General features: G+C 47.5%; 1 protein-coding gene across 1 annotated transcript; it reads right to left on the bottom strand.

The window, feature by feature from the left end:
* Positions 1–2,537: 2,537 nt before the first annotated feature.
* LOC138363012 (uncharacterized) lies at positions 2,538–6,509 on the bottom strand. Its single transcript, XM_069321727.1, has 2 exons — positions 6,506–6,509; positions 2,538–4,675 (listed from the first exon to the last, which is right to left on the bottom strand). The coding sequence occupies exons 1-2, from the start codon at positions 6,507–6,509 to the stop codon at positions 2,538–2,540; spliced, it is 2,142 nt and encodes a 713-aa protein (XP_069177828.1).
* Positions 6,510–13,935: the final 7,426 nt, after the last annotated feature.

The following is a 13,935-nucleotide window of genomic DNA, read 5'->3' on the forward strand; positions in this document are numbered from 1 at the left end:
AACCCCCCGTCCTCCCACCTCCAGAGTAACCCCCCCTCCTCCCACCTTCAGAGTAACCCCCTCCTCCCACCTCTAGAGTAACCCCCCCTCCTCCCACCTCCAGAGTAACCCCCCCTCCTCCCACCTCCAGAGTAACCCCCCCTCCTCCCACCTCCAGAGTAACCCCCCCTCCCACCACGTCTCACACAGTTGAGTCTGGCTACAATTAAGTATACATTAACAAGCTTTCCAGTAACACGACACCTTTAGGCCTCCACTCTGACCATTTCAGGGGAAAAAAAATTGTGCTCACACTTACATATATGCAAAATGGTTCTTTACACAGGTATGTAATATATAATTAAATTTACATATTTTCCCTGGGCGCATGTGGGGAACAAAATCTTTCAATTTTTTTATAGGGGAGGAAGCCGCTTGAAAAGTACACATGGTTCTAGATCGCCCACTTTCCTGCACCCGAATGACAGCTCCAAGAATGATCTTGAATGATATCAAATACAAAAATTGTGCGCTTTTCATCCCATCAAACTTGGATTCAAGGATATTATGGTAAGGGGGTCAAATACCTTTCAAACGTCTAATTTGCATATCCAGATGTCAAGCATGTCTTCCTAGTATATATACTAGGATACGACATATATCTAAGTTTGTCAAAAAAGCCTTCCAATGATCAAACTTTCAATTCTATTCTTCACTCGTAAGATGAAGAGGTGTGTGGTACCTTACCCAAAGGGGTTCCTGGTTACCTAATACTTTGTACAGGAAATTCAGAGTGCGACTCCAAGGAGACCTTTCTCTTTTCAGCTACACACCACAGCTAGGTGTACTTGGGCCCAGTACCAGCACCATCACCACAACAGCACCACCACCACACTAGGGGCTGGCTGGCTGGCTGAGTGGACAGCGCTCTAGACTCGTGGACCTAGGGACCAGGGTTCGATCCCGGCAGAAAAACAAATGGGCAGTTTCCTTTACCCCTGATGCTCCTGTTACCTAGCAGTAAATAGGTACCTGGGAGTTAGACAGCTGCTACTGGCTGCTTCCTCGTGTGTGTGTGTGTGTGTGTGTGTGTGTGTGTGTGTGTGTGTGTGTGTGTGTGTGTGTGTGTGAGTGTGTGTGTGTGTGTGTGTGTGTGTGTGTGTGTGTGTGTGTACTCACCTATTTGTGCTTGCGGTGGTTGAGATTTGGTTCTTTGGTCGACTGTGTGTGTGTGTGTGTGTGTGTGTGTGTGTGTGTGTGTGTGTGTGTGTGTGTGTGTGTGTGTGTGTGTGTGTGTGTGTGTGTAAAAAACAGACGAAAAAACAAACAAGAGAGCATGTTTCCCGAGCAAGGTTTCATGAGGCACATACGCAACTACTTGCGAAACTTATACATCTTTCTTCAATAATTGCGACTTTGTTTACAGTTATTTTACACAGATTTACAAGCTTGTAAACGTCACAACCCGAGTAGTTATGGTTACTAACAACCTCGAAGCGCTTGGGGACTAATAACCTTCTTAATAAATATTAACAAAGCCGCCATGATTGAGAAATGATATAGAGGTTTCGTTAATGCTTGTGCAAATGCTTGACAAAGTCCTGGTCCAGGACTTTTGACGTCCAAGCAATCACGTCCAGTCTCCCCCCCTTCCCCTGCAGTACCGCCCTGGTTCTAATCACTCACGAAAAGGAGGAATTAAATCCCTTAACTAGGCAATTCAGAGCCATTAAGAGAATTACTGATCCAAACAAAAGCTGGCTGTTAAAAGACTTTCGGCCGTCACGCAAGACTCGGCCGACACGCTAGCCTCGGCCGACACGCTAGCCTCGGCCGACACGCAAGCCTCGGTCGACACGCTAGACTCGGTCGACACGCAAGCCTCGGTCGACACGCAAGCCTCGGTCGACACGCAAGCCTCGGTCGACACGCAAGACACGGTCGACACGCTAGTCTCGGCCGACACGCTAACCCTCGGCCGACACGCTAGCCTCGGCCGACACGCTAACCCTCGGCCGACACGCTAGCCTCGGCCGACACACAACCCTCGGCCGACACGCTAGCCACGGCCGACACGGTATCCTCGGCCGACACGCTAACCCTCGGCCGACACGCAACCCTCGGCCGACACGCTAGCCAGGCACCCAGTCAACAAGGACGCGCTGGGGATGATAGCTCTATATAACCTTTACCACCATCATGTGTACAATATATTCATACAAATGGACCTGACTTTATTGTATATGGGGGCACTGTTCTAATGCCTGGGTGGTGGTGGGGCATTGTGCTCATGCCTGGGTGGTGGTGGGGCATTGTGCTCAGGCCTGGGTGGTGGTGGGGCACTGTTCTAATGCCTGGGTGGTGGTGGGGCACTGTGCTCATGCCTGGGTGGTGGTGGGGCACTGTGCTCATGCCTGGGTGGTGGTGGGGCACTGTGCTCATGCCTGGGTGGTGGTGGGGCACTGTTCTAATGCCTGGGTGGTGGTGGGGCACTGTGCTCAGGCCTGGGTGGTGGTGGGGCACTGTGCTCATGCCTGGGTGGTGGTGGGGCACTGTGCTCAGGCCTGGGGTGGTGGTGGGGCACTGTGCTCATGCCTGGGTGGTGGTGGGGCACTGTGCTCATGCCTGGGTGGTGGTGGGGCACTGTGCTCAGGCCTGGGTGGTGGTGGGGCACTGTGCTCAGGCCTGGGTGGTGGTGGGGCACTGTGCTCATGCCTGGGTGGTGGTGGGGCACTGTGCTCAGGCCTGGGTGGTGGTGGGGCACTGTGCTCAGGCCTGGGTGGTGGTGGGGCACTGTGCTCAGGCCTGGGTGGTGGTGGGGCACTGTGCTCAGGCCTGGGTGGTGGTGGTGGGGCACTGTGCTCAGGCCTGGGTGGTGGTGGGGCACTGTGCTCAGGCCTGGGTGGTGGTGGGGCACTGTGCTCAGGCCTGGGTGGTGGTGGGGCACTGTGCTCAGGCCTGGGTGGTGGTGGGGCACTGTGCTCAGGCCTGGGTGGTGGTGGGGCACTGTGCTCAGGCCTGGGTGGTGGTGGGGCACTGTGCTCAGGCCTGGGTGGTGGTGGTGGGGCACTGTTCTCATGCCTGGGTGGTGGTGGGGCACTGTGCTCATGCCTGGGTGGTGGTGGGGCACTGTGCTCATGCCTGGGTGGTGGTGGGGCATTGTGCTCATGCCTGGGTGGTGGTGGGGCACTGTGCTCATGCCTGGGTGGTGGTGGGGCATTGTGCTCATGCCTGGGTGGTGGTGGGGCACTGTTCTCATGCCAGGGTGGTGGTGGGGCATTGTGCTCATGCCTGGGTGGTGGTGGGGCACTGTTCTCATGCCTGGGTGGTGGTGGGGCACTGTTCTCATGCCTGGGTGGTGGTGGGGCACTGTGCTCAGGCCTGGGTGGTGGTGGGGCATTGTGCTCATGCCTGGGTGGTGGTGGGGCATTGTGCTCATGCCTGGGTGGTGGTGGGGCATTGTGCTCATGCCTGGGTGGTGGTGGTGGGGCATTGTGGTCATGTCTGGGTGGTGGTGGTGGGGCACTGTTCTCATGCCTGGGTGGTGGTGGGGCATTGTGCTCATGCCTGGGTGGTGGTGGTGGGGCACTGTTCTCATGCCTGGGTGGTGGTGGTGGGGCATTGTGCTCATGCCTGGGTGGTGGTGGGGCATTGTGCTCATGCCTGGGTGGTGGTGGTGGGGCATTGTGCTCATGCCTGGGTGGTGGTGGGGCACTGTTCTCATGCCTGGGTGGTGGTGGGGCACTGTTCTCATGCCTGGGTGGTGGTGGGGCACTGTTCTCATGCCTGGGTGGTGGTGGGGCACTGTTCTCATGCCTGGGTGGTGGTGGGGCACTGTTCTCATGCCTGGGTGGTGGTGGGGCACTGTTCTCATGCCTGGGTGGTGGTGGTGGGGCATTGTGGTCATGCCTGGGTGGTGGTGGGGCATTGTGCTCATGCCTGGGTGGTGGTGGTGGGGTATTGTGGTCATGCCTGGGTGGTGGTGTGGCATTGTGCTCATGCCTGGGTAGTGGTGGGGCATTGTGGTCATGCCTGGGTGGTGGTGGGGCATTGTGGTCATGCCTGGGTAGTGGTGGTGGGGCATTGTGGTCATGCCTGGGTGGTGGTGGGGCATTGTGCTCATGCCTGGGTAGTGGTGGGGCATTGTGGTCATGCCTGGGTGGTGGTGGGGCATTGTGCTCATGTCTGGGTGGTGGTGGTGGGGCATTGTGGTCATGCCTGGGTGGTGGTGGTGGGGCATTGTGGTCATGCCTGGGTGGTGGTGGTGGGGCATTGTGGTCATGCCTGGGTGGTGGTGGGGCACTGTTCTCATGCCTGGGTGGTGGTGGTGGGGTATTGTGGTCATGCCTGGGTGGTGGTGGGGCATTGTGCTCATGTCTGGGTGGTGGTGGTGGGGCATTGTGGTCATGCCTGGGTGGTGGTGGGGCATTGTGGTCATGCCTGGGTGGTGGTGGTGGGGCATTGTGGTCATGCCTGGGTGGTGGTGGGGCATTGTGCTCATGCCTGGGTGGTGGTGGTGGGTCATTGTGGTCATGCCTGGGTGGTGGTGGGGCATTGTGGTCATGCCTGGGTGGTGGTGGTGGGGCATTGTGCTCATGCCTGGGTGGTGGTGGGGCATTGTGCTCATGCCTGGGTGGTGGTGGTGGGGCATTGTGCTCATGCCTGGATAGTGGTGGAGGTGGCAGTGTGCAAATGCCTGCGAGGGAGGGGAACGAATATGCCTTTTTTTGGGGGGGGGGGAGGGGGGGGGATGGGGGGGGGGAGGACACGTGTACTAGGGGGTACAACAGTCGACCAATCGACCTATACTAGGCAGGTCCCACTTAACCCCTTCCTACCTCCTCAAAATATTACAATTCCATTCTAACAATGTATATTCTAACTTTGTCTAAATGTTACTACCTAGCAGCCCATTCCACTCATTCATACCCTTATTTTCTAACCAATACTTCTCTACATTGTTCCACACAAGGGCAGGTTCATAAGTGATGCAGCTTAAAAAATATATAAATTGTTCTTCATTCTTTAAAATGGACAAGCAAATTTTGGATAACTTGTTAGGATGTCGTCCAGTACACCTGAGTCAATGAAATAGTTACACAGTTGGTGGTACAATAGGTGTGTAGCTATCAACTGTGTAACTATTTCATTGAATCAGGTGTACTGCACGATATCCTAACAATTTACCCAAAATTTGCTTGTCCATTTTAAAGAATGAAGAACAATTTTATTTATATTCTAAGCTGCATCAGTTATGAACCCATCCCTGCCCTTGTGTGGCAGTGTACAATAGAAAGTTGTTTTCACATATTCATACATTAAAACATTGATTGTAACCATGTTATATATATATGTGCTTCAGCCTACAGTTTAGACCTATTGTCTTGTGTATGACCCTCTGTCCTGCGTGACAGTGAATCCCAACATTATCCTCACTTTAATAAGACTTGAATTACTCAGATTAGGCAAAAATGCAATGAATTTTTGTCAACAAAGATGTTAAAAATAATAATTGTAAAACGAAATGTTAGAATATAAGAAATAGGGGAAGTCACTGCATGTTGGCCCTTATTATACCAGGTGTTCAATTACATCCACCCACGCTTAACTTTGTATCTATTGAGCCTATTGGTTTGTTTTTTAAATTAGCTATCCTATTTGCTTCAAAGATGCTGGCCGACAACCAGTTCGCTTAGTCGTCCACCTTGAAGACCAAAATTTATCCATATCCTTCTTGATTCTCAACTTCAGCTTACTGCCATGGATGCGTCCTGACCTCAGATTCAGCAAGCAGTTACGCAGCTACTTACAAACCTGTAACTATCTATGTATATCTATCTATTTTCAGTTGCAAATTTGCCTGGAGACCGTTCAGGCTTGTTCGCATATCTATCTATATATAGTCAATCTTTGGCGGCTTTGTTGATATTTATTAAACAAGTTATGAACTCCGAACCACCATTGTATGAGGCCTGGTCGAGGACCGGGCCGCGGGACGCTAATCGAGCCCCGAAATAATCGCAACGAGGCTGTTTATAACAATAATAATCATTTGACACTGGGAAAAATTTCGATACCGGTAAACCACTTGAAAAAAAAAATAAGATCATGTACAGATGTACGAAAGTGCGATACCTAAATGCTCGTTAGATCTCTTGAACATTAATTGCCTCGTTGGGGCTGAGCCTCTCCGGTAATTGGAGCCCGAGAAATTGTCAATCATCACTTAACATTTTAAATATTTAACTGACCTTGGCTAGAAGGGCTGCGTGATGGTTCACCTGAAACGAGACATATATATATATATATTATATATGATGTGAGATATATAGATAAGTCGTGAGACATTTAATTCATTAGATATGTTTAAGACATCGATCGTTTTAAGGAATGATTTTTTTTTAGGCTATAAATATTTTTTTTTTCAAGAAATGAGAGATATTTTAAGACATAGTGTACATATAAGACATGAGAAAAATTTAAGGCACGACCTATTTTAAGACACGAGACACATTTAAGTACTAACCCATCAGGGCGAAGATGGCCGAGGACGCCGTCCTCAAGGTGTGTAAAAGTCGTCGTGGGAAACTGGCTCTCGAACGAGTCTTAACCCCCCCCTTAAGTCTTAACCCCTCCACCTCCCCCTCCACCTCCAGGCACTTCCATAACCATTGCTAGTCGCTAGGCGTCTGTCGCATCTGGCTTTCAGACTTTTAAGGTCCCCCGAAGCGCTCGGTAGGTCGCTGTTTTGCCCCGCTCCGTAGCCTTTAAAACGGTGCTTAGCATGCTCTATGGAGCTCTACTCTTACCAGTATGTGGAAATTCGTAGCTGTTGTGAGTGCGGGGAATCTTGGTCCAACCTCACTTTGCTTTCTTCTCTTCAACAGTATAATACCCCCCCCCCCAAGCTGGACCGTGTTAAAATCGTTCCCTCCTTTACTCTCTCTCTTTCTCTCTCTCTCTCTCTCTCTCTCTCTCTCTCTCTCTCTCTCTCTCTCTCTCTCTCTCTCTCTCTCTCTCTCTCTCTCTCTCTCTCCTCCCTAGGCTTGTGCTGGGATTCCTAGCTGCTCCAGGCTCAGGTCCTCAGGGCAATATCACCAAGAAGGGCAAGGCGTTGTTTTCTTAATGAGTAATACTACACAATATAGTGTAGCATTTATATATATATATATATATATATATATATATATATATATATATATATATATATATATATATATATATATATATATATATTCAAGTTACCATTCTCTGACAACGGGAATATAATCATTTTAATAATGATTTTTCAATTACAATAATTTTAATATTAATGTACAGTACCCTGAATGTAAACTTTCCCAATTATTGATGTACTGCCATTTAAGAATGAAGTCTTGGAATGACTGACAATTTTAACAATTATATATACTTTAATATTATAATTGCAATGATTATAACAATATTCATATTATGGGATTTTAAGTCCGTGAGACATCTTCCTCGTGAGACTTATAATGAAGATACTCACCACTAACTTGTGACTCCTGACTCCTCCTTTCACATGATGCGGATGTTTATTTAGCAACAGATAGGTACCCCGGGAATTAGGCAAGTGTTGTGGGGTGCCTTCTTGAGACGGTCGGTAGTTGGCCTAGTGAGGGGGATCATATTACATTAGTCTCCCAACTATATCTAGCGCCCGCAGTCCATTTTCTATGGTAACCGTGTTGAGTGACGCTCTAAAATGGGGTAACTCGTATAATAATATAAACATTTGGGTACCAACTCCTGGGTACCAAATAGGTACCCAGGAGTTGGTATCTCCTGGTACCTATTTACTGCTAGGTGAAATAGATATCTAGGAAACACTGCAGGAATCGGTGATTTCTGCAGAGTTTCGGATAAGGAACTCGAAATCATAATATACAATTGATCCTATGAAGTATCCATAGGATCAATAGGTACCTATTTCATTAGGTGAGATGAAACGTGCCCAACCAGTCCTCTCCGGTCCGGGAATCGAACTCGTTATTTCCTATTGTTAATCGAGAATAAGTAATATTATTATTATTTATACAAAGCATACAGAGGAATAATTAGTGGTTGCCAAGTAGGCACAATGTTGATATTATTAAAATCCAGTAATTAGGTCACCCTTAAGTCGCCTTAACCCATACCTGGAGATTGTTTCGGGGCTTAGCGTCCCCGCGGCCCGGTCCTCGACCAGGCCTCCTCGTGGCTGGACTGGTCAACCAGGCTGTTGGACGCGACTGCTCGCAGCCTGACGTATGAGTCACAGCCTGGTTGATCAGGTATCCTTTGGAGGTGTTTATCCAGTTCTCTCTTGAACACTGTGAGGGGTCGGCCAGTTATGTCCCTTATGTGTAGTGGAAGCGTGTTCAACAGTCTCGGGCCTCTGATGTTGATAGAGTTCTCTCTCAGAGTACCTCTTGCACCTCCGCTTTTCAACGGGGGTATTCTGCACATCCTGCCATGTCTTCTGGTCTCATGTGGTGTTATTTCTGTGTGCAGGTTTGGGACCAACACCTCTACCATTTTGCACGTGTAAATTATTATGTATCTCTCCCACCTGCGCTCAAGAGAATAGATTTAGGCCTTTTAGTCGGTCCCCAATAGTTTAGATGTTTTACTGAGTGGATTCTAACAGTAAAAGATCTCTGCACGTTCTCCAGCTTAGCAATTTCTCCAGCTTTGTAAAGGGCTGTCATTGTGCAGCAGTACTCCACTCTAAAGAGCACAAGCGTCTTGAAAAGTATCATCATCGGTATAGCATCTCTAGTGTGAAAAGTTCTTGTTATCCAACCTGTCATTTTTCTTGCAGTTGTGACTTACTTTATTGTGTTGTTTAAAGGTAAGGTCTTCCTACAAGAGTACATCCTTTACATTGCCTTCTCGTTCCATGATATGATTTGACTGCGTTTTGTACGTGGTTTCCGTTTTTAAATTTTAATTTGTTCCGTAGCGCATGAGCTGGAACTTATCTTCGTTAAACACAATATTATTTTCTGTAACCCATAGAGAGACCTGATTTACACTTGATTTATATATATATATATATATATATATATATATATATATATATATATATATATATATATATATATATATATATATATGCTATAGGTTGTGTTCTTGTCTATGTCCGATATGAGGATGAAAGAAAGTATCAGACCAAGCACAGTACCCTGGGGGACTGAGCTCTTCACGGTTAATGGATCGGATTTTATTTTGTTGACTATTACACATTGAGTTCTGTTAATCAGAAAATTGTAAATCCATCTGCCTATTTTTCCTGCCATTCCTTTTGAACGCATTTTGTGTGCAATAAGACCATGGTCACACTGTATGCTGAGACCATGGATGCTGTACACATACAAAATAAAATTGCTGTAGTTTAGCAACCCGTAAGTTTAAAAAAAAAATTCTTTGAGTTGTTGTTGTCTTGTCTATATACTGATATCGTTGGGGCTGACAATCCCCAAGGGGGACACATAAAGGCATAAACGACATTCGTCTCTTTCAAACCGTTTTGTTTGGTGTCGTTAGAGTTCTTCACGAGCAACTTGGTGATCTTCTTGCTCGTAATATACAATGTTGATTTATCGTTACTCTCGCTTGTTTAGTTAGACATGCAGGGTGGTCACTGTAAGCTTCTGTCAGAGCCTTAACAACCCTTCCCGGACTGATAAATCTTAAGGATAACACTTAATCAAACTTAACTGCCTGTGTATAACGTCTATGTTAGGTTCCCACAGGGTGTCACTTTCAACACCCAGTGGGAAGCGTGTCACCCCTCGACGCCAGTGTCAAGCGTGTCACCCTCGACGCCAGTGTCAAGCGTGTCACCGTCGACGCCAGTGTCAAGAGTGTCACCCACTCAACACCAGTGTCAAGCGTGTCACCCACTCAACACCAGTGTCAAGCGTGTCACCCCTCAACACCAGTGTCAAGCGTGTCACCCCCTCAACACCAGTATCAAGCGTGTCACCCCTCAACACCCAGTGTCAAGCGTGTCACCCCCTCAACACCAGTGTCAAGCGTGTCACCTCCTCAACACCAGTGTCAAGCATGTCACCCCCTCGACACCAGTGTCAAGCGTGTCACCCCTCGACACCAGTGTCAAGCGTGTCACCCCTCGACACCAGTGTCAAGCGTGTCACCCCTCGACACCAGTGTCAAGCGTGTCACCCACTCAACACCAGTGTCAAGCGTGTCACCCCTCGACACCAGTGTCAAGCGTGTCACCCCTCGACACCAGTGTCAAGCGTGTCACCCCTCGACACCAGTGTCAAGCGTGTCACCCACTCAACACCAGTGTCAAGCGTGTCACCCACTCAACACCAGTGTCAAGCGTGTCACCCCCTCGACACCAGTATCAAACGTGTCACCCCTCGACACCAGTGTCAAGCGTGTCACCCCCTCGACACCAGTATCAAACGTGTCACCCCTCGACACCAGTGTCAAGCGTGTCACCCCCTCGACACCAGTATCAAACGTGTCACCCCTCGACACCAGTGTCAAGCGTGTCACCCCTCAACACCCCGCGAGCGAAAGCCGTAATTCATAGCCAGTAATCATTGCTATACTGATTATTCATTCATCATGAATAATTTTGAATACTGATGAGCTGGATGAATGTGACAAACATTAACAGTGGTAACAGGTGCATGATACAGTGTACACACCTAAATGTGTGTATGGGTTGAGCTCCAGCTGTCAGGCTCCCGTATCTAGCAGGGACCCGAGGTTCACACAGGACTGAGGTATGCTGAACTCTGTAACTACTATATGAATACTGGAACACTTGATGATATATTGGATTTGTACCCAAGATTGACCATGTATTGTATCAACTATACAATGTATGTGATGTAACTATATAACCTGAGGTTGTAAAAGCATCTTAATCACCTTCAGTGGTTAAGTGCTTAATTACACACTAGTTTCTCTGTCAGCTATCTTACCCTCTCAGAGTAGGAGAGTCATAAATGTATGTATGTGTGTGTATGTATATGTGTATATATGTATATGTGTGTATATGAATATGTATGTAAATAAAGTATATGTGGATCACAATTACATTTCACCTTTGTAAATGCACATTAATGATACTATGTAAAGAACACATCGACCACTTTATGTAGGGCAGACGTAACTCTGCGTATCTATGTATTTACGTCTATAGGTTAGATTAGCATTTTAAAAGCACTATTCAATCCCCTTCTGTGGTTGATTGTTCAATAAATCCCTGAACTATATGTTTAACACATCTCTCACCCTGTCCATGGAGGACAGAAGAAAATGTATTTATGCTGGTTAGCATTGTTAATGTCTGGCCACGTCTGTGGTAGAAAATAAAAACAAACAGGGCTTCAGCAGAGTCTTTTAGTGACCACGGGGAAACTTTTATTTTTTTTTGTCCAATCGTTTCATAGACATCAAGATTCACCTTCGTTTAACTACTTCGCAGACGGTTTCAACGAAATCGTTTTGCTTCTCGCTTCGACGTTAAACCCTTTCGTTCGTGTGGGGTGTGTACACATGTAAATATACTCACCTAGATGTGCTTGTTGAGTTGGACCACGGCTCCTAAGCCGACATTTGGTAGGTGAATGTAACAACAATTCTATCGTTTATTCTTGTCGTCTGTCGGCTTGAATTAGCCTCGATCATTTATTTCTTCCCCCCCCCATGTCACTTCATTTATGTATGAATCTCTCTGACAGCTGTGTGATTCAATCGCCTTGTTTCCCTGTATGTCGCTTCGTTCCTCACTTTTTACACTGATTCTCTGTCTACTTTTCTCGTTATCATGTCTACCCACCTCTTCCCGTGCGTGTGTGTGTGTGTGTGTGTTTACTAGTTGTTTTTTGTTTTTACGGGGGTTGAGCTTTGCTCTTTCGGCCTGCCTCTCAACTGTCAATCAACTGTTTACTAACTACTATTTTTTTTCCCACACCACACACACACACACACACACACACACACACACACACACACACACACACACCAGGAAGCAGCGCGTGACAGCTGACTAACTCCCAGGTACCTATTTACTGCTAGGTAACAGGGGCACTTAGGGTGAAAGAAACTTTGCCCATTTGTTTCTGCCTCGTGCGGGAATCGAACCCGCGCCACAGAATTACGAGTCCTGCGCGCTATCCACCAAGCTACGAGGCCTCCTGTGTGTGTGTGTGTGTGTGTGTGTGTGTGTGTGTGTGTGTGTGTGTGTGTGTGTGTGTGTGTGTGTGTGTGTGTGTGTATTTGCAACTGCCGTTTGCAATTGACGCTAAATATCCTGGTTCATCTTAATTCAATTTTTTTCCTTTTATTAATTAATATTTCTCATTGATATAAGGCCATGTTATCTTATAACCTTTAATTCAGGGTTTAATACATCATATTTGTATCATTTGGCCCGCCCTACGGGTGCCGTTGTTATGATGTCAATGACGTCAGAATCGGGGCAAAACCAGCTGTCAATCACCCGTGAACCTGTCAGCTTTTGGTAGCTATCAATCACGTGTAATTACTCGATGACTGGTGACTATAATTGACTTGGTGATGATGATGGGTGGTTGTTGCTGACTTGTTGATTTATCACCCCTGATGATTACAGCTAGTTTCCCGCCAAACACACATCGAAATTACGACGTTGGTACAACGTTCGAACAAGTTTCAACACCGCCTAACCAGTTATTGTAACAACTTTATTACAAGTTGTAACAAGCGGAAAATAGAGACAGTTTCGGTTTGTGTTTCCAGGGTTGTTAACTGTTGGCTTGTTGATTTAGGCTGGAGCCTAACCACTTAGGCTGGAGGGAAGAGCGACGGTCTCGCTTCATGCAGGTCGACGTTCAATCCCCCGACCGTCCAAGTGGTTGGGCACCATTCCTTTCCCCCCGTCCCATCCCAAATCCTTATCCTGACCCCCATCACCCGGTCCACCGGTACAGGGAGGTGGACACATCAACTACTCAATTAACATCATATTTAACCCTTTGAAACCGGAAGAAACTTTGGACATCACTTTCTAATGCATTCCATTTACTAACTACTCTGACACTGAAAAAGTTCTTTCTAACGTCCCTGTGGCTCATGTGGGTACTCAGCTTCCACCTGTGTCCCCTTGTTCGCGTCCCACCCGCCTTAGAAGGGATAGGCACCTATGGCGAGGAGATAGAGAAAAGGTATCTCGAGCACCGATGTCACCTATCCAGCTCCTATCCAACCTATCCAGCTCCATGATTTACTTTCCAAAGGATCTCGTCAATGAATTCCCCGAAACTAACCCTCCCTTTCCCACCACCACTTTTCGATGTTCAGCTAAATGCCGTACTACTGCACTAACAAGCTCATTAAACAGCCATATTAAACTACGCACTAATAACTGGACATCTGGACATCTATTAACCTTAAAACCACATCTGTCTAACAACCTCGTTGGCTACTATGTTATTGTCTTCACAAGGCTTCGTGTTAGTTAAAGAGTCATTAGGGATTCTGTCTGTCCTTGTCCTAATTATTGTTTGCTTTAGGCTTGTGTTTGTTTAAGCCTGTTTGTCTTTATTATTGTGTGTTGTTTACATGTGTGTTTGTCTGTGCTTGTTGCTGTTTGTTTATGTGTTTATCTTTCTGTCTGCATGTCTCTCTCTGTCTCTGTCTCTGTCTCTCTCTCTCTCCCTCTCTCTCTCTCTGTCTCTCTCTCTCTCTTTTTATCTCTGTCTGTCTTTCCCCGCCTGTCAGCCGGCGGCACCCAGGCTGACGGTCCACCTGTCTCCCCAATTGACAGGTAGCGGAAGGAAAAAGGCGATATTGACACCTGTCACGCGGAGGGCCGTATTAAATGGGTGAAAGGTGCCATGTTAGGCTTCTTCATGCTCCTGCGTCACTTGTGCTATTAGAGGGGGGGGGACAAGGAAAGGGGGGGGGAGGGAGGGACAAGAAGGAAGG

Source organism: Procambarus clarkii, chromosome 1 (genome assembly GCF_040958095.1).
Source record: "Procambarus clarkii isolate CNS0578487 chromosome 1, FALCON_Pclarkii_2.0, whole genome shotgun sequence".
NCBI classification, from domain to species: Eukaryota; Metazoa; Arthropoda; class Malacostraca; order Decapoda; family Cambaridae; genus Procambarus; species Procambarus clarkii.